Source organism: Gallus gallus, chromosome 8 (genome assembly GCF_016699485.2).
Source record: "Gallus gallus isolate bGalGal1 chromosome 8, bGalGal1.mat.broiler.GRCg7b, whole genome shotgun sequence".
NCBI classification, from domain to species: domain Eukaryota; kingdom Metazoa; phylum Chordata; class Aves; order Galliformes; family Phasianidae; genus Gallus; species Gallus gallus.
Genome location: NC_052539.1, coordinates 22,765,316 through 22,784,911, shown reverse-complemented (window position 1 = coordinate 22,784,911; position 19,596 = coordinate 22,765,316). Strand labels below are relative to the sequence as shown.

The following is a 19,596-nucleotide window of genomic DNA, read 5'->3' as shown; positions in this document are numbered from 1 at the left end:
GGTTTCGTGAGAGAAATGTGCGCGTGTCAGATATTAAGTAGAATAATATGTGAAACATAAGGAGGAGCAAAGTAGCTTAATGGATCGCTGCTGTCTTTTATCATTTTGGCTTGGTTTTGATTCTAAACCAGAATCGAATTATCAAATATTACAAAGATCAAATGTCTGTAGAGGTCACTGTTAAAATGGTTTTAAATGCTCATTATAGCTCTTAGCATGAGCAACAACGTATCCCAAACCACTTTATAAATGTTCCCCCACACCTATATTATCAATAATTGATTCCACAGAGTAGGCTACAGCAGGTGCAATTTACTTAAACCCCAGTCAAGTGTCAACAAGCTGACTGGTTCGTTTTATCACGGAGTCAGGGAACGTTAGCAGCTAATAATAAAGGAAGTACAAAATGTGAGATCTTGTTTCACTCTATGAACAAAAGCTTGTGATTTCAGGATGGAAAGAAAAGAATATTGCTTGGCATCATAATGTAACTTTAAATAATAATAAAAAGCTTTAAACCATCAGATTATCCGTTTTAACAGGATTTGAATTAGTGTCTCATTGGGGTCATTACTTAAATTGAGATTCTTTCTTCAGCAATGTCATGCGTTCTGAAGGGAAGGAGGCTGTAAGTAGAGGAAATTCTCATTTGAGAAACTAGACAGTCGTGAAATGCTCACAAAATCATATTTACTTTTTTCTAACATTACTTTGAGCCTTCATTACCCATCTTGTGGCAATGCAAATAGATGGGGTACAACCTAAACCCTTCTTTCATGGCTTACAATTTCTCTTGTCATCACAGCCCACTTATAGAAGAAAACAAACTTAGAATTTAAAATTTAGAGATTAATTTAGAAGAGACAAAAATATCAACAACTTGCCGTAAATCTTCCTGGGAAAAGAAAAGTCATCATGCATTTGATTTCAGTTTTAAACTAATGGAATTGCATTGTAGATTAAAGGTGGTAGGGAGAGACACCTGTTCAAACCACGCTAATTTGGGATGGAAGAGGCCAGGTGAAGAGAGCAGTCTGGATAAGATGCATTTAGGAAGAGAAAGTCTTCCTGTGCTCTCAGAGACTCAATTCCAGCTTTGTGTGGGTAAACTGTGGGAGGAGATGCTAGTGAGATAGCAGCCTGCCTTTGGGTTCAGAGCTGCAGGGAACACTGCCTGCAGAGCAAAGTGGCACAAACCTAACAAGAGCTTTCTGAAGATGAAGTTGATTTCAGATCTGGGCTTAGGAGATCTGTCGTGGCCCACATAAAGTCATACTTTTAGATAAATAGATTATCATTTAGGGAACCCCTGTCAGAGCACTGCCATCTCCTGGGATGTGGGTGCATGGGATGAATGAGGTAGCTTCCAGCAGAGGAGCTGCTTCTGTGAAATGCTTCCTATCTTTGCTGGGTGTTGAGTGCTTGGGGGTGATATTCCAGGGCTGAAAGCAGGGGCAAGGATATCTTTTTGGATCCTGGTTAGAGGAGGAGTGTAGGAGGAGGAGGATGACTTTATAATTGCTTTTTTTTTTATCACTCTTTCTAACTATATTGACTTTATACTTGACACAGCTTTGGCTGGCAAGTGAGGCCCAGATACATTCAGAATTAGATATGACACGGTTCATTCTTACATGAGAAGAAAAATAATCGGTTGCTACAGAAACAGCTCCATATCAGTCTCATGGGGCATCTTTGCATCTGGCTTTTTTTCCTTCTCTTTTGCTAATCTGTAGATAAGAGTCAAAGCAACTGCAGCACATCCCACATCTATGTAAAAGGTTGGAGGAACACTGCAGAGAGCAGTGTGTGAAAGAGCATTTATAGATAAGCTAAACTTAAATGAATGATTTAATTTACCTCCCCCCCCATATATTTTTTTTCCAGTTTTGCAACTCTCACTGAGTTAATTGAGGTGAAAATTAAATGGCACCAGTCAGCAAGTGTTTTAAAGACCACCAACATAAAGGAAGGGAAAGGAGATACTCAAAAAGGGAGTTGCGAGGAGAAATTTAGGGAGCAATATATGGAGCAAGTTAGAATCTGTCGAGAAAATTGCATATGGCAATAGAATAATATTCCAGATTTGCTTTTGGGCAAGTTATTTAATGTGATAAATTACAGAATTAGTTAAAAATAAGTGCATATTATGGGTGAACAGGGACCGTTCTGCACATTTTAGACCAGATCACCAGCTAGGATTTTCAACTGTTTTTTTAAAGAAGTAATTAATTCTTGAAGCTTAATAGATTAATATTTATTGAGTGAATCAATGCTTAATTTATTAAAAATTTGCCTTCCTTGTATTTTAATATGATTTATTACTCATCAGTGCTTATTGCATTAATTAAAGACTGTTAATTTTATGGAAGTGAACACGATCTACTGCAGGTTTGCTGCAGAGCCCTGTGCTGTAGGGACTTTGCCTCTGGGTAGTACCAGTGATGGAAAAACGCAAAGTGGGAAGCCAATATGAATCACCAATGGCCTCTTCGTGCCTTTGGGCTTTCAAATAGCCAGCAAAGCAAAAATGAGGATGTTGCCCCTTAAGGGTAGCACAGGATTATAGCGGTAGAGATATGGTGATGATGAAGGGAATATTTCTGTTTTCCACTCACCCATTACAGCTGATGCTGTGGAAATCATTTTAATGTGTTTTCCTTTTTATTTTTATTTTTTGTGTGGAATGCCTTTTTGCCAGTGTAGGTGAAATGCAACAGTAGTGCTATGGGACGCTATCACCTCTTCTCCGACCAGGAATGATAATCATTACAGTGCTCTGGTAGTAATTGTTGGGACTTGAGGTTGCCTGAAGATTGGGATAGTCCCAAGTATCTCTGCAGGGGCAGGTGTCTGAGAAGTGGAAAATTACTAAAGGCAAAGCAAAAAAAAAAAAAAAAAAAGAAGCCAGACATGTTGAGATGAGTCTTTCAAGAAATCTGTCAAAACAAGGAGAGGGTGATCATGCTAGAAGGGGGTAACAGCTGCAAGTGGCAGCTTTCATCACTGAAGGGAGAAGAGGATATATCAAGCCCCACAGCCATGGTATTTCTGATGCAATTATTTTATTAACCGTGGACACTTTGTGTGATGTCTTTCTCTTTAAATCCAAATTCTGTTGCTTTTTTAGCTACTTGTAAGTGTGCCAGTAGAAATGGAAAAGAAAAAATCCATATAGTTACTAGTCTGCTTGCATCCAGCTGAGCCCTGGAAACCGCAGAGAGTTAGCCCCTGAGATCTGAGAGCAGGCTTGAATTTCCGGAAAGTGATTGGATCCATAATTAGTGCATTTTTGCATGTTTAAATGCATGATTTTGAGATGTGTTTTGCTGTTTCCTTCTCTCCAGGGCTTGGGTGAGCGTGTGCAAGCTTCTCTTACTGTGCTAAATGAGAGAAACCTCTTCAAGGTCTGCTGAAGGTCAGAATAGAGGAATTTTTTCTCCCTGGGTGCTCAGGTCAGGCAGTCAGCACGGAGCTGCAGCCCAGAGTGCTTGGATGGAGTCAGGGCCAAGAGCCTGGTGGCATTTCAAAGCCCTCGCAGCATTTAGGTGTTAGATGCAAAATATCAGTGCTGCTCCATTTGAAGTCAGAGAAATAACTTGTGCTTAAAGTTCAACACGTACACAAAGATTTCCTGGACCTGTAGTTAATTTTTTTTTTTCAATGCCAGTTTGAAGGCAGCATTCTATCAGGAAGAAAAGTTTCACTTTGTTTCATGTTTTGTTTAGCCTATTCTGTATACTTTTATCTTCTTGCAGTATCGAGTTAAGCAATTTAGGTTTTTATTTAGTGCTTATTCTAAACCTAGCTAACAGCCTTAGGTCAGGACTGGGGGCCAGTTGGGCTACACAGGCATTTCTCTCTTTTCAAACACTCTACAGTCTGCAACCTTCTTTAACGTAGATTATATTCCACCTTTTTTTTTTTTTTCCCAGTAGAGAAGCTTTTACTTCTCTGCTCTAGCTGTTCATTAGATAAACAGCATTTGGAGTTCCAGTTGTGATGAGAAATGTAAGCAAAGCTTTTGGCCCAGTGGGTGCTAAGTCCTAGCACTTCATAGCTTTATGCGTGTGACTCAGGATTAAGGCACGGAGTCTATATAAAATTCAACTCATTAGGAGACATTTCTTCTTACAGCTCCCACTGGGGAGGCAGGTTCTTCATTTGTATTATTGCTTTCTGGGAAAAGTCTGGACCGAGCAGAACTCAGTAGAGCTGGGATAACATTTCTGAATGGCTCTTGTGGAGGTGACACAAGGCAACAGGACAGGTTCTTCTGCTCCATTTTACCAGTACATTACTCTACCAGTACGTTGGCATGCTTGTCTTAGCTTGGCCTTAGTGCTTTATAAGAAATCAAATGTCAAGCATACTGCTAAAATCATACTAAAAATGTCTTGTCAGAGTTAAGCAAACAAGGAATAATTATGAAAGCAGACAGGAATGAGGTTTCTCTCAAAGGTGATTTCCATTGTACAAGAGCTAAGGCACTGAAGGCCAGCAGTGTTTCAAAAAACGTGCTTTTCTTAGCCTGACACTTCACTTCACAGCGGGCCAAATTCAGTTCTGGGTTTGCAACCCAAGTATATCCAGTGGATGCTCAGCTGTGTTCACATACTTCAGCCAGTGAAGCTCTACTTGCAGAGAAACAATGAGTTTGGAAAGGAGTTTCATCAGTCGTAATTTCCAGGGATTAATGTTCACTATAGGGAGTACCAAGTCAGTGTTTCTTCCTCAAGGACTTTAAGCTGTCACCCAGAGAATACGGTGAATGTAATGATGAAAATTGGATTAGAAAAAGATCAATAGGGCTGACAATAAATGAAAGTAACACAGACATTATTGAGCAGATTAGGAGAGAGAAATTAAACTGGACAGTGTAATCTGAAATGCCAGCTAGACACACTAATGATGGGCAAAGTTAGGGGGAAGACAGAAAGTTAGAAAGCTGGGAAGAGGCAGTAACAGCCTGTTTGTGAGATGAGGGGTAGCCATTCCTGTGATGGTCTGGTGATGGGTGCATGCAGGCCTTCCAGAAACAGCTATTTGGTTTAAACTTGATATTTGCCATCATAAATCCCTGTATTTTGTGATCTGTAGGAATTTTCAGTGCTGATCAAGTCTGGCAAGCTTTGGGGTGAGGGATAACTGGTGGCAATGCGATCTGCAGGCTAGCTGTGCTGAGCATAAAAAGAAACTTTCCTTTTATCAGTCTTGAGTTTGTCTAGATCCCCTTACAAGTCTTTGAAAGGTTTACCCCAAGGCAATATAATTGTGCTTGATCACATCCAGGCTATGAGTCAGTGATTGATATGAATAAAGAACTTAGGGTTTCTTGTCTTGGTTCCTTGTCTCCTTCCCTATGGAATCAGAAACTGCTTTCATAAATGTATCGGTCCATCTGTGCTTCTAGCTATCCATTTCAAGTATATGCTCCGAAAAAGAAATAGTAACACTTTATAAGTGCAAATAAAAACAGATTAAAAGAACTGAGCTAGTTGTTGGGTTTTTGTTGTTGTTGTTTCTCATAAAGTACATGCGGATCCCATCCAAAAGAGTTACTGTGAACCATGTAACTTGTAATTAATTCTGCTATAAATGTCAGAACATTTAGTTCACAGGTCTAAGCTCACCCACTAAAATCAGTCTCCTTTTAACAATTCCTTTTATAATTTGTTTTTCAGCAGAGACGTCAGCTTGACCTTCTGACAATAACCAGCCCCGGTAAGTGAGCTCTGCCGCATGGCTCTCTTCCCTTTTCTTAAAGAGATGGTTGTCTAAATGTATTTTTTTTTTTTCCCCGTCTCTGACATGCAAAATGAAAAACACTGTTCCCCAGAAAATCTTTCACGTAATAACAAGTGACAGCTATATTGTGCTTGGCAAAGCCCCGGGCAGTTATCCGTTCACAGAGCTGCCTCTTCAGACCTTTACTCTATGAATTTGAGTGTTGATATTTCTTTAAGCCTCCTGGGGTTACAGTTAGCGGTATGTCTGCAGGGCAGATGCCCTCAAATTCACGATGTGTGTTCGACTATCACAGAAATGTGAGTTTGACTTTTCTCAGTGGCAAACATGAGCAGTTTGGGGAGCAATGGGACAGTAGCCCCGTGTACGTGTGGTAGGAGACAGGAGGTCCAGGCTCGGGTCTGGAGAACCCTGATATGGGACAGAAAACGTTGAGGTGAAATTGAAATGTGCTAAATGATCTTCTCCATAACAGCCTTTCTTGTTTACCTATTGAGAAGATAAACCAAAATGTCTTATACTGCGGACATGGTGGGCTCTTTGGCATAGTGAGCTCAAAGGTCTCAGTACCATGATTAAAATGGTGGCTGTTTGGGTAGTTCTCTTTGATCTCTACTGTTAAGGCTGGGTGGCTATTAGTTTATTGCTGTTTTTTTGTCTCTATTTCATTCTGTTGGCTGCTATAGAAGTTTGCTGCCCACCAGCTCCAGACATATGCTGTGCTTGAATGGTGCTACCTTTTGGTTATCTTTTCAGTTTTCCAGCTGTATATGCACATTAAGCTTTCCATTTGGCTTTAACTGGGACTAATGAGTTCTGGCTTTAACTGGGAATAACGTGTTAGGAAACGAACAGGTGTTTTGGGAAGGGAACAAAATGTGACGCATATTTGCTAGGATAACAATTTTGCATCAATAATTGCTCTGACACTCTAAATGTAGATATCATCTGTGACATGGTTTCTCCTTCACTAACCTTGTTAAAATAATAAGAATTAAAATAAGGAGGAGGAACACTTTGTTGGGACAGATGTTTGAGGCTATTGGCAATTGCATCACATTTTTGCATGTTCACTTTTCATGCAGTTTGCAATTATGTTAATGTATGCTCAGGGCACTTGCTGATAAAAGCAACAATACAGTGTGATACAGCCATTGTCGCTATTCTGACTGTAACTTCAAGGACAAACATGGCACATCTTTTTTCATTTTCCATATCTTCAACGTTCTCTATTTCTAGAGGAAAAAGAAAAGGAAAAAAGACCTCTGGGTGTCTTAATCGTAACAGGCACTAAGATCTTGGATAAGGGCACTGCAGACCACCTACTTCTTTAATTTAATTTAATTTTGTTTAAATAAGACCAAAGGAAGGTTGAGGAACAGAATAACCTTATATGAGACACGTCTGTAAAAGGAATTTTTCATACCATTCTTGTAATTTTAAATAGAGAAATCACTGGAACAATGAAAGGTTGACTTCACTGATTTTGTGCATCAGTGTGATTGCAATAAGTAGCTCTTGCTTCGGATCTTTTGGTTTAATACAGCAACTTATTAAATCAACAAAGCAATTAGTTGGGATGGTCAAAATAGCTAAATTTGAAAACAGCTTTCAGTGACTGTGTAGGCAGACATACTGCACTTAAACAGGGAGAAGCCTCTTGCCTTGCTCCAGGTGACTTCTGAACACTGAATCATGCATGCGTGGCACTGGTGGAGCAGCTCATTTATGTGTTTAGTTGAACAGGTGTGCATCATAAATCTGTAAGCTGAACTCAGGGCATTCTGGAGGGGGACAAAAAATAAATCTATAAAGAGGAAGAAAGAAATGCAGAGAGTAAGAGATGTCTTGTATGCAAAGATGCGCAGCTGACCTGTTCCAGTGCTAGGAAAGCAGCTCCAGAAAGCTCCACAATGTGCCCCAAACTGGAGGAAGTCTTTGCTTTGCCGTGGGTTTCCAGAAACAGCCAGGCACAAATGATGCATAAGCTGGGAGCGAGCCAGACTCCCTCATGCTTGAATATATTCCTTTGAAGTAACTGACACCCATGTAAAATGTGGAGGGGAGTTCACGGCTCTGCCGTACTGCTGAGTAGCTGGAGGAATGTTGAGTTAAATTTATCAATGCTCTCGCCACACTCCTTTCTTCTTGCCCCTTGACATGTGAGTTACAATTAGACTGCAACGTGCTGTACAGTTCAGGGTGCCAGATTCAGAGCTGATGTGCACAGTGGGGTGGGGGAAAGATTTTAAACATTCATTAGTAGCTGGCAGGGACGTGCTGGCAGGGAGTGGGGCATAATGAGGTTTAAGTTTTGGTAATTTAAATTTTCTTTAAACTTAGTTTTTTCGCCTCTGAATTTGATCCAGAACATTTTCTCTACTCTTTGCCTTCTAGACTTTGGGTTTCGGAACCAAATTTTCAGGTGGCTTAATCTGATCTGCCCTTAATTTTTATGTGATCATGTTCTCTAACGCTTTGAACACACGCATGCAACCGTGTCACGTTTCGTGGTAACCACTCAATAGTTGCAAATAAGATATCCCTGTTTCTATAGCTATTCCCTGGAGACAAAGATTTTTGCATCTCTTGTGTTTACGATGATAATATAGCTTTCCAGTTTCTCTTCTCTGTAAGGTAAGTTCATCTCCCACAGAAGTATTTTTAATTATTGATACCATAAATGGAAGTGCGTTGGAAACTATTGGCTTTGAAAATAGCTAACATGTGATATTATCCAAGAACCATCAGGAAAATTCTTTTGAAATTCTCTTTGATTCAGCCGTCCTCAGGGCTTTATCCTTCTCTACCAGTCTCTCTACTGCCAATTTAAAACAACATTCTCTTGAAATCAGTGCAATGTCAGGAGAAATTCATCAGCACCGTAGGTGCATGTTTCCCAGATGTATATAAACCTACTACATTTGGCAGCAGTAAATTGATTGCATTTAAAAAACCTGCAGTAGTTGAATATTCTATAGTGCCCAGCTTAGCTACAGCATGGAATATAAAGTATTTTAAGTCTCTTCCAGCTCTGCTTTAGGAGAAATAAAGTAAGAGCTGATTCCATAATTCCTTCCTCTCGATTTGTTCAGATTTTCCTCTGACCACATTAGGAATTTACACACACTGACAGAGTGAAATATCCCTGATCTCTGTGGAGTGACACTGAGATTTGATTGGGAATGCTAATGACTGTGTGTGTGTGCTGTCCCCTAATATTCAAGCTCCTGCACTTTTAAGCAGGGAAGAAAGCTTGATTTAAAAAGTATTTATCAGACTTATCTATGGGGTGAAATATTCTCCCCCCTTTTAATATCTTCAGTGCGGCATGCTCTAAAAATGTCTCCATTTCATTAATTTGTGATATGCTGCTACAGTGAATTCTTTTAAGGTGGCTTTAGTTTCTGCCATACATATTTTACTGCTTTAAATTATAGATATAGGACTGTTGCCTAGTTAATTTTCTCTGGTTAGGAAAATATATTTCTGCTCTCCTGGTATTGCATAAAATGATATGTGGAATTTGCTCTATTTTTTAGCTGATTAAGTTTTGCATTTCTACATATTACTGCTTATGAGAGCTCAAGTAAAACTAAGCAAAGGAAGGAAAAGTTGTTTTATAGTATATTTGAAAGTTTCATTTAGCCATAAATTCCACCACTGAGCCCCCCTACAAGACTTTTCCATTACCTTCCTGGATAGTCTGGCTATCTTCTTCTTTCTAATTGAAGCATGAAAATAATATGAACCCAAAGTCATGAAGCTGGAAGACGGGTATTAGTAAAAAACGATACAGGGTAATAAAATGTGACAGAAAGTTGTTTGCTGCTAAAACTTGGCTACTAATTTTGATGCTCCTTATTAATTAATACTACATTGATTTTTTTGGACTAAGGAGGTGTCAAGTGTCTGGGTTTTTAAACAGCCTGACGTGACTATTGCTTGTGTTTGTTAGTGAAACTTCACGCTATTTTGAGGGGGGGTGGGGGGGTGGATATGGTAGAGAAAAGAAATTACATATCTGTTTGCTAATAACTGAGTCTTTCATTGCTAGGTGATGAATAGGAGATAAATCATTTCTGGCACCACTGTGGTGGTGGTATTAATTCCCCCATGTGCCCACGGTATTGCAAAGTAACTTGGAGGAACCGGACCTCACTGCTCTGCAAGGCAATAGACCCCAATTGCTTGAACCGACGGTACAAGAATTTCTTTGCCATGAAAAATAAAACACACGTGCTGAAGTCTCAGCTCAGAGTGAAATTAGCGTTGTTAGTTTGAGCCGAACCCGAGGAACACTGGAAGAAATTTGTTCCACACTTGGCGATCCTTTAGCAACATGATGCACTAACAGAGAGCAGAGAGAACACACAGTGCCATTTTAGTGCCATTAGGTTGGTTTTGGCCGTCCTGAGCCTGATTAAGAAATTTGACTGTATCCGATTCCTCATCTTCACAGCATCTGAACAGCTGTAAAAATTTTCATTTGCTGTGATAAGGATTAATATTGTTGCTTATAATTACTTATTTGTGCAGATCGGTATCCTCCTAATTCTTATTTATACCTCTCCGACGGTTTTGAGAACCGAATGCAGAGATGCCAGATTGCAGAGATGCCAGGTATCCACTGACTGGTGTTTTTGTTCCTCCTGTCTTTCCCCTGCACGGACAGTCCTCGCTCACAGCATGTCCCAGGAGAATAAGTTCGCCCTCACCTGTCTGCCTGTCTCCCCTGATTTATGCCCATCTGTCTCCCAAAACATCATATATATATATCCATCTCAAATATCGCACTTCGGAGTTCTATTGAAATGCCTTTTTTTTTTTTCCTTTTTGGTCCAACAAAGAGGTTTTCCATTTAGTTACCCGATATTTACTTTTAGTAAGGCTGTTTCATCCCCACCTTTGCATTTCTTTAAAAAATGACCTTTTTTTGGATTCATGTAGAATAAGTGATATTTACGAAGTCAAAATAAGACTGCAGAAAGGATATACTAAAGGCTAATCCATTACTTTTGAAGAAAAATATCAAGTTTTTCCACAATACCTTATTATTATTCTGGGTCACCATGATGTTTCCATGCGCCTTGGCATGTCCCTTTAATTGGATCCTTACATAGGGAGGTCCGGCATGGCTGCATTGAAAGCTGACATTTCTAACTAACTGACCTTTTCAGGCCCAGTGATACTCCTATAATGATTATCCTCTAGCATTGTTTGGACACAGTACCACATACTTCACAGCACATAAAGAATATGTTCTTTGAGAACTATTCAAAATGCCCAATCTCAAGTTAGCAAAATGAGAAAATTGGGTGCAAACATTCATCAGAGTGTTATTGTGCAGGTATCGATTTGAATGCCCTTTCATTTCTCCAGGAAAAAGTGTTGTATTATAGAGCTCTAAATTAACTTCTCTTCGTTTTTTTCTTTTTTTTTCCCCCAGTAAGTATAAAAAGGTCAAATTCATTCATAGGGCTGAATAGTTTTGCAGGATATAAGCAATAAGATAGCAATCAACCTTCAAATAACCTTTAAAGAGACAGTATCTTTTCTTATGACCAGTAATTGATCTGCTCATTAAGGTCCTGTGTACTCTTTGGGGCTCACCTAGCCAAAAAGTGTGCAAGACCTGTGACAAAAAGATGTCAGCCAGAACAAAACAGGAATAAATCCTCATGTTGAAATATAAATATTTTCTAGTTGGGGGGACGGGGGGTTGGAGCTGATGAAAGGTTTGTTGTTGCAGTGTGAACTTAAGTCGACTGCCATAAAGATGAGCGAAAAAGACACAGAAAAGGCCTCTAAGTGTGAATTTGGTATTAGTGAGGATGGTGATGATGGTGTTCATACAAGCTGGAAGTCTGAGTGTATCTTCCTCTGCCCTTCTGAGTGCAGAGATGGATGTGTTTGGAGATGGCTGCTGGTCCCCCCTGGCACGCAGAGGGTATGTCCCCCAGGTGAAGCCCAATGGGGCAGGCATCACTGTGTGGTTCCACATTTAGGAGAAGCTGGATTGCCAGGCAGTGGCTTGCTTTAACCATAAGTGCTGTTTGGGTGTGTGCGTTTGTATGGGGGTTAGTCCTCTTTGCCTACACAGAAATAAAACCCGAATCTAGATCGTCCTGTTGTGACCTTCACAGCTCCGTGGGCAGGGGCTGCCTCACCTATGGAGCTGCAGTTGTCTCTTCCAGATACCAATCTGCAGATTAGTGTTCTGTCCGTGTCTGTACTTCTTTTCTGCATGTAAATCCGTGTTATGTTTTCAGTATTATTTTTATGAATTGCACATACACCGAGGACTATCTGTGCATAATTGATTACAAGGAGTTGTCTTGGTTTTTATCTTTGATCAGACTTTTCAGAAGCAGCGAGTATCCCAGGTGACGAGGCTTTTCATGCTGTAAATGTTTGCACATAATGCTTTCTGTTGTACTTCACAACGTGCAGAATGAGCTCACTTAGAGGGAAAATGAGCAATTTTGTGCACAGGTGTATTGTGCTGCTTCTCTTTTTGGGCAAGCTTGAGAACTTAAAAATAATCTCCTCCACTCTCAAGAAAAGAACTGACAAACAAAAACTCCAACAACCTTCCTTAGTGTTAGATGGTTTTAGAGAGCATGGAAAGCTTTTTTTTCTTTTCTTTCTAATGAAATTTTAATTAGCGAGGGCATCTGTATGGAAACAGTTTCTTCACTCAGGAATTTTTTGTCTGTCTGTTTAATTATCTGTTGAGCGACCTGAACGAGACTCAGTGCAACATCAGTATATTCTCTCTACCTGGAGGCAGCGGGGGGTTACACTGACATCACAAAATGGAGGGCAGTGCAGCAGTTCCTGAGCTGGGTGCTGTCCCTGCCAGAAACAAGCCCTGGCTCTTTCTGGATTTTGCTGGCTTGAGTGTGCTGTCGTTCTGGTGCTGCTAGATTGCACCTGGACCCAAACCTTTGCTTGTGTCTTCATTTCTAAACCGAGCTGGGCACACGCATCTAGCTGTGCTCCACTTCTATTTCAGTAGCCTGTGTATCCCCACCCACAAGGATGTCGTTGTGCTGGATATGCACCATGAGGCACCGAGCTGCCGCCCAGTATTTGCTACCTGAAACAGAGAAAGCAGGGGTGACGGGCAGGAAAAATAGACGGAGAATGTCAAAAATAAAATATGATTTTAATAGAACTGCTTTTTATTTTTGAGAAGATTCCCTCTGCTGTCCCACTACCCCTTTCCCTCATTTGCTGCTATAACAGAAAATGGCCAAGCATTGATGCTCACACAGCGAAATGGATGAGACTGAGGAAAAGGGAAGCTGGAACTGTACAAAAAGAACCTTTTCTTAGCTCTTTTTTTTTTTCTAAGAATTGCCAGTGGGCTCATTTTTTTTTTTTTTGGTATGCAGAACACTTTCTATTAAAGCAGTCAGCCAAGGTCACTGGAAAACCCACAAGAAAGGATGACCTGGAGCCTTTATTATTATTTTGAGCTTGTAATTTGAAGGCATGAAGGAATTTTTAGGTGGTTTGAATGGGGAAGGTGTGGTGGCTTTGCAAATTCAGACTGAAAGTGCAGGATGACCCACGGTGGAGCAGTGACTTGTTCCACATCCAGCACAGCACAGTGTGGTAGGGAGTTATCTGAGATGCTGCTAAGGGAGATAACATGGGTACTGTGAGGCAGTTGTATCACTGCAGTGTCCTTTAAAAGCAGGTTAAAGGAAGGTGAAATACTCTTCTGTCACTGCGGTCTGCTTCTGACGTGGCAGCTGGCTGGGATGTCAGCACTGGACTGTGCAGGTGCTGTGAGTGCTGGGACAGAGTGCTGGCAGTGGAGCCAGGGATGCAGGCAGAACAGGATAAGGTCTGCAGCAGGGCCTGGGGAGGGCAGCGTAAGCCACAAAGTCGTGTTGTTCATGGGTCATACAAATAAAAATGAAAATAAGCGTGTTCGAACCATCTAGAAGACAGCAGGGGATTATATTATTCTTGATGTTTTTATTACATTACCTGCTCTGTTACTCAGCTGCAGCTATTGTCCTTATCCTCTGGGGACTACTGAAAGGAGAGATCATTCGTAACGACCCTAATTTTCCTGCCCATCTTTAGGACAGTCTCAAAGCGATGCTAAATGTTGCTGTGCTGCCATGCCCTGTGCTCACCCTGCCTGCCTGCTGCTCCTGCCAGGGGTTGGGAGGGCGCAGGGCCCCTGGGTTGATGCAGGATGAATCCCCGTCTGGTCACTTAGACCTGCCACAAGTCTGTGATGGGATGTGATCCAAAGCACCCAAATGGCCTCTTACCTGGATCAAACCCCTCATCTTTGTCAAAGACCTGATGCCAGCAAGCTCCTGAGCTGTGCTAGCACATGACGTCCAACTCAACCCTCTCACCCCAACGTTCTGCATTTTGTTAATCCTATGTTCTAGGAAAGGCTCCCGAGCGGCCTGAGCATCCAAAGACAGCTGCTCTGGGCTGCACCACTGGTAGGAGCGAAACAAAGCAAGGCGTCCCCATCCCTCTGCCCAGGCGAGGGCGATCGCTGCTGTGCAGGGCTCCAGCAATGGCTGCAGGAGCACTTGTGGCATCTCCACAAATGCCTCCCAAAGCAGGACCCGTGGTGCTGTGCGTTTGTACCCAGCACAAACAGAGATGCTATATAATAGCGCTGCTGCTAATAAATATAAACCGTATAGATGTCAGGTTGCCCTGAGAATGTATTCTCCCCACAAACCAGGCGTCTCGACTGTGGTGTTCAGGAATTAACTGCAGGAGTATTACTCTCTTAAGGCTTTGTGTTATAGTTCTGTTTTCTTCACCTTTAACCTGGCAATGGATTATGACCATACTTTCTCTTATAACTAAATGCTCTTCTGTCCTTTGACAAAACAGATTTGTGTCTTTTCATAGCTTTCCGTAGAGGGCTAATAATACATGGGAAAGCTTTACTGCCCACAGGAGACTTTTCCTGGCCGTAATAATAAGAAATGCTGTTGAAAAGTCATGATCAATGTTAATTCAGTTATTTTTCATTTTCTTCTTTTTGTAATGAAATCTTCTACTTTGTGCATTTTATCCAGCACTACCCCATGAATTGCTCATTGGAGAGAGGGGTCATTGGTTATAAAAATGAATTCTTGCTGTTTGTCCTCATACAAAAATAACTGCAATATTTTGAAATGATGTATTCAAGGGAGAAAGAAAAGTGGAGTCTTGGATGTACGAAAGATGTAAATGTTGTTTTCCAGGTTTTATGGTTCCCAGATGCCTCCTCTAATTGCATAGCTAACCCTGAGTTTATTAAGTTATTTTCCAGAGTCAAACTCATTTGTAAACATGTCAGAATAAAAACTAAATTTAAAAAAACAAAGCCTTTGGATTAGAATTCTGGAGTGATAAACAAACTAATTTAGAATGTATTTGCATGTAATTTACATGTGCCAGAATGGAATTGCATGTGGTTTGTAAATACAGGTCTTGAATCTATTTAATGTTAGAGAATAGTGCAGAAGAAATTAATTGTAGCTTTTTTTTAAAAAAAGGTTAAAATAATAAAAAGATGGCTTAAAATGGCCCATGTTTGAATGTGACTCAATGTGCAGAAACTGGTGAGGAGAGATAAGCACGCAGAGAAAGCTGTAAATTCTAGCAGCAACATCTGTAGTAGTTAGAATACTGTGTTTTATAGCAATCCCTTACCTCCCCCCATGGACATTACTATGGCATCCAGCGTATTTATTATTCACTTTCTGCAAGAGAGGTTTTGCTAGCACAGCCTTAAAAATAAGGCCTGTTTTCTCCCTCTTCGTGTTCAGTCTTGTTCATGCTTAATGCTGTCAGCTTCATTTGCAGCATCTTGTCCACTTTTGCCTGCACCCTTTGGCACACGATCACCATTTATAATTATCCTGCTTATTGCAGTGGTACCAAAGGACCAATCAGCCAGTAAATCCTCCACCTTGCCAGACATAGTTTCCTAAGAGAGAGGAGGGCTAGGAGACAGAACTTTATGTATTTGTATGTTTGCAAACCCAAATTTCAGAGCACCATGGCCTGCTATTTATTAGCAAGGAGGAGCAGATAACAGGAATTCTTTTCATAATTTTTACAGGCCATAGTACTTCTATTTCAATGCGCAGATAAATGTCTTTAAATATTTTCTTGTACTACTTATTATTTCATCTCTAGAAATTTGATTTCCCATTTGGATATGAGCCATTTTGTATATCTGCTTTGAGCATTAATTATTAATTAGATCTAAGTCTCTTTAACCATCCATTTCTTCCAAAGGAGGCAGCTGGATGCAATGAGAGAGATGTATCACTATATAGCTGATAAATTAGCCTCTTATCCCAGGAGAAGCCAATTCCTCACCACCAAGGCTGAGACATACCAGAGGCTGGGGTGGAGGAGTCTCCCAGCTTCTGCCCATTTGGCGTTTGATGCAGAGTGTGAGCCTACTGGGATGGCTTTTGTAATTAAATCACTGGCAGTAGTGAGAAAGGAGTATCAGTCCCATACCATCCATTCTTTCAGTGTTACTGCTGGTGAATGGGCTTGGTGAGTGGTAGGCTGGTGGGATCTTGAATGTCTTTAGGTTGTGTTTGAATGTGGGAAGTTAGTAACACAATAGCAGGTAATTAAAAATAAATAAATGTGAGGGTGGCAATTAGCACTAACAGCCAGCTGTGAAAACGGGAGTTTCTCTCATTGATTTTAGTTATATTTTTGTTCAAATGTTTGCATATTTTTCTCTTATTTATTGGAATCTTCAATATCATTTTTAACAGCGAAGGAGGCATTTTGATTTAAATCTGTATACAGTGTGTATTTAGCTCTTTATTTGCCAAGGTCAACACAAAACAAAATTCTTGTTTATATGAAAATTACCAATATGTGCTTATCTATATGATCAGTTGAAAAGCTGGACATTGGATTGCAGAGCTCATCTGGCTAGCTACAAACCTTATCCAGTAAACATGGGAATACCTTTGGAAATCTGTAGTGTATTCATAAAACTTTAATTGATTTCATTTTGTTGCCTTATGTTGCTTGGTGGTTCATTGATCAGTGGCTTCCAAAGATGGAGCACTTTCTTGTGTTTTTTTTCTACCCGTACTCTTTGTTCATAAATGATCAATTCCAGAAAGAAACAGTGTCCATTCTGACGTTGCCTCCAACAGATTCCTTCACTAGAGGTCAGGCACCTGGTTCAGTTCAGATGGATGTACAAATGTCATACAGTTGAATTACTGTAATTCTGCCAGTGATGTAGCCTGATTTCTTTTATTGAAAGTCAGGCCATCCTCTGCTGCTGTGGCATTTCTAAGGACCATGCAGAAGACAAACGTAATTGAATTTCTGTTCTCTCCAGGTCTCAAATGGGCAGCTCAGGCAGATTGAACCACAATGGATCCTAAGCTGGAATACTTTCATTTTCTGATTTCATTAAAATATGGCTGGCAAGAGTGATGTTCATCTGTGATGGACTTAACTTGAATGAGGAAATCCAGGAAGCAAGTCATTTCTCCCAGGATTATATTCCATAATATAGAAGTTAAAGAACTCTTTTAGATAAACAGATGCACTGTCCCAAATTTCTATGCGGTAGTTTTAACCTAGCTTTTACTGCTTGAGAATGCTATGTGAGTCATTACAGATGTCTGCTCAGAGCACAATAGCAGTCAAATGTGTGAGTAGAATATTTGAGAATACTAGGGAAGCTGAAGAACAAATCAGATGTAGGAATGTCCTAGCCTCAAAATAGACAGTAAAGCTAGCAAAACACTGGCGAAAAGCAGCATGGATGATCAGTAAAATGGCTTTCATTTAAAAAGGAAATCAAGTTGAAATGTGGTTGTTTTTTTTTTTCTCTAGGATCTGCCACTAGTGTAAATAGAGCTTGAACTCAATTTCCAAAGTTGTAAAGTCACTGGGGTTTTTTTTCCTCTGTTTAAAAAGTGCTGCAACCAGTACCATATAGCTGCATTTTGAACCACAAGGTTTTAGATAAATACAATAATAAATGAAAGTCTCTACTGGCCTCAAAGTGTGTGGTTGCCTCATCAACAGAGATCAACAAGTTTATATTCATTAAAGTTGAAGAGAAGATGATTACAATCTCAAATGTGGTTTGCTTGAGAATTTCTGCAGCTTTATAAAATTTCTAGGAAATAATTGAACAGAAATGTGCAAGAGCGTTAGAAAGTAAAACTCATATATCCTTAATAGAAATAGGGGACAAAAATAAGTATGCAGTCTAAATAGGAGGGAATATTATTATGTTTTTTAATGTAAGCGATAGAAATGAAGGAAACATCTGAGTGAAGCTAAAACTTCTACTTTAAGTATATTTGCTAGCATCTCTTTTATTCTGAATATACTATAACTCTTTACAACTCTACAAGTTTAAATTCTTCCTGAGGATGCAGTTTCTCTCACTTTGGGATGAAATGCTTCCAAGTCCAGTAGTAACCGAAAAGGATGTTGTTTTTATCACTGCTGCAGGTAAATACTCCCATATCAGCAGGCTGAGACATTCCTTGGGCAGGAGTCCTAGAGCAGCTGGGATCACATGAGACCCAAAGTCACGAGTAACGAGTAGATCTTGGAACATGGGGAGATACAATTTTATTGTGCAAACACTCAGAAAGGCAAGTAGTGTGGTTCAGGCTCTCATGGACTGATATTTTGACAACACCCCCCAGGAAATTAATGAAAAGACTGATGGAGGTTTAGTTTGCAAAAGTTAAACACAAATTATGTGTTATGGTTGGACTGGTTGATCCTGTGGGTCTTTTCCAACCTTAGCGATTCTATGATTCTAAATGAAAAGCAGTCAGCATTTTGTGAGAAAGGGAATTTATCAAGCAGTTCATCTCAGCGTTTGAGTATATTATCAACTAAATTTATAAAGTTACTGCATGATCTTTTTAAGGTGTTTGATTTAGTGCCTTACAACTTTTTTAAAATACAGAACATATTAAATAGGTTAAAGATCAGTCGGCTGCCACGTCTCACAAATCACTCATCGTGGGAGAACCTCACTTCAATAGGGCTCTATTTTTAATGGGATTCTTTTCACGGTAGTGGATCCAATGCAATCGCTAATGATGATTTGTTGGTGATTAAAACATCACTGTTGAGTGGTTGAGAAAAATGTAGAGCGGTTAGTCATACAGCACAACCTTGATCTCTTGACTGGCTGGATCAGTTTGCACTATATGCATTTCAATATAGCAAAATACAGAGTTCTTCTGCTTAAAGCCAGGACTTCACCCAAAGCCTGCCTAATGGAGCAGCGTTGATTGAAAAGAACTTGGGATTCTGACTGACAAGTAATTAACTTTCCAGACTATATCTAGTTTATATGCCAAAAATAATTCTTTTTTTCTGAATACTTACACAAGTGATTAGCCTGGATCAGAGTATTAAAATTATCTTGCAAAGTATAAAGTCTGTATGTGTACCATAAACTGCTTAGGTATCCAAGAATGGCATAGAGGTATTGGGGAGTGACTATAGTTGGCTGTATATATCTGAGGAGATGAAATGAGCACTGATATTGCCATGATAAAGGAAGACAAGATTTTGTTACAGCACATAGAGAACTGAGCAGTATGGGAGACGGTAAGAATGCTCTGCTTTTATCTGCATTCTCTGCCTCATACTGATCATACTGAATGGAAAAATATCCTTACATACCTACTGTATTTGATACAGTAAGTATGTTTTCACACTTAGTTGAAGCATAATAAAACCTGGTCTGGAATTTGTCCGATCTTCCTGTTTTGAACTGGGTTTTGGTGCAGAGAATAGTAGAATTTTTTTTGAAGGAAAATTTGGGTTTCATTG

General features: G+C 40.0%; 1 protein-coding gene across 9 annotated transcripts in view; it reads left to right on the top strand.

Annotated features, from left to right (window-relative positions):
* BEND5 (BEN domain containing 5) overlaps positions 1 to 19,596 on the top strand; it is an 840,137-nt gene that overhangs the window by 436,036 nt on the left and 384,505 nt on the right. For all 9 annotated transcript variants that reach the window (XM_001235270.7, XM_046944497.1, XM_046944499.1 and 6 more), the window contains one exon: positions 5,685 to 5,724. In XM_001235270.7, coding sequence (XP_001235271.5) covers positions 5,685 to 5,724 — 40 coding nt within the window. The remainder of the gene's footprint in view (positions 1 to 5,684; positions 5,725 to 19,596) is intronic.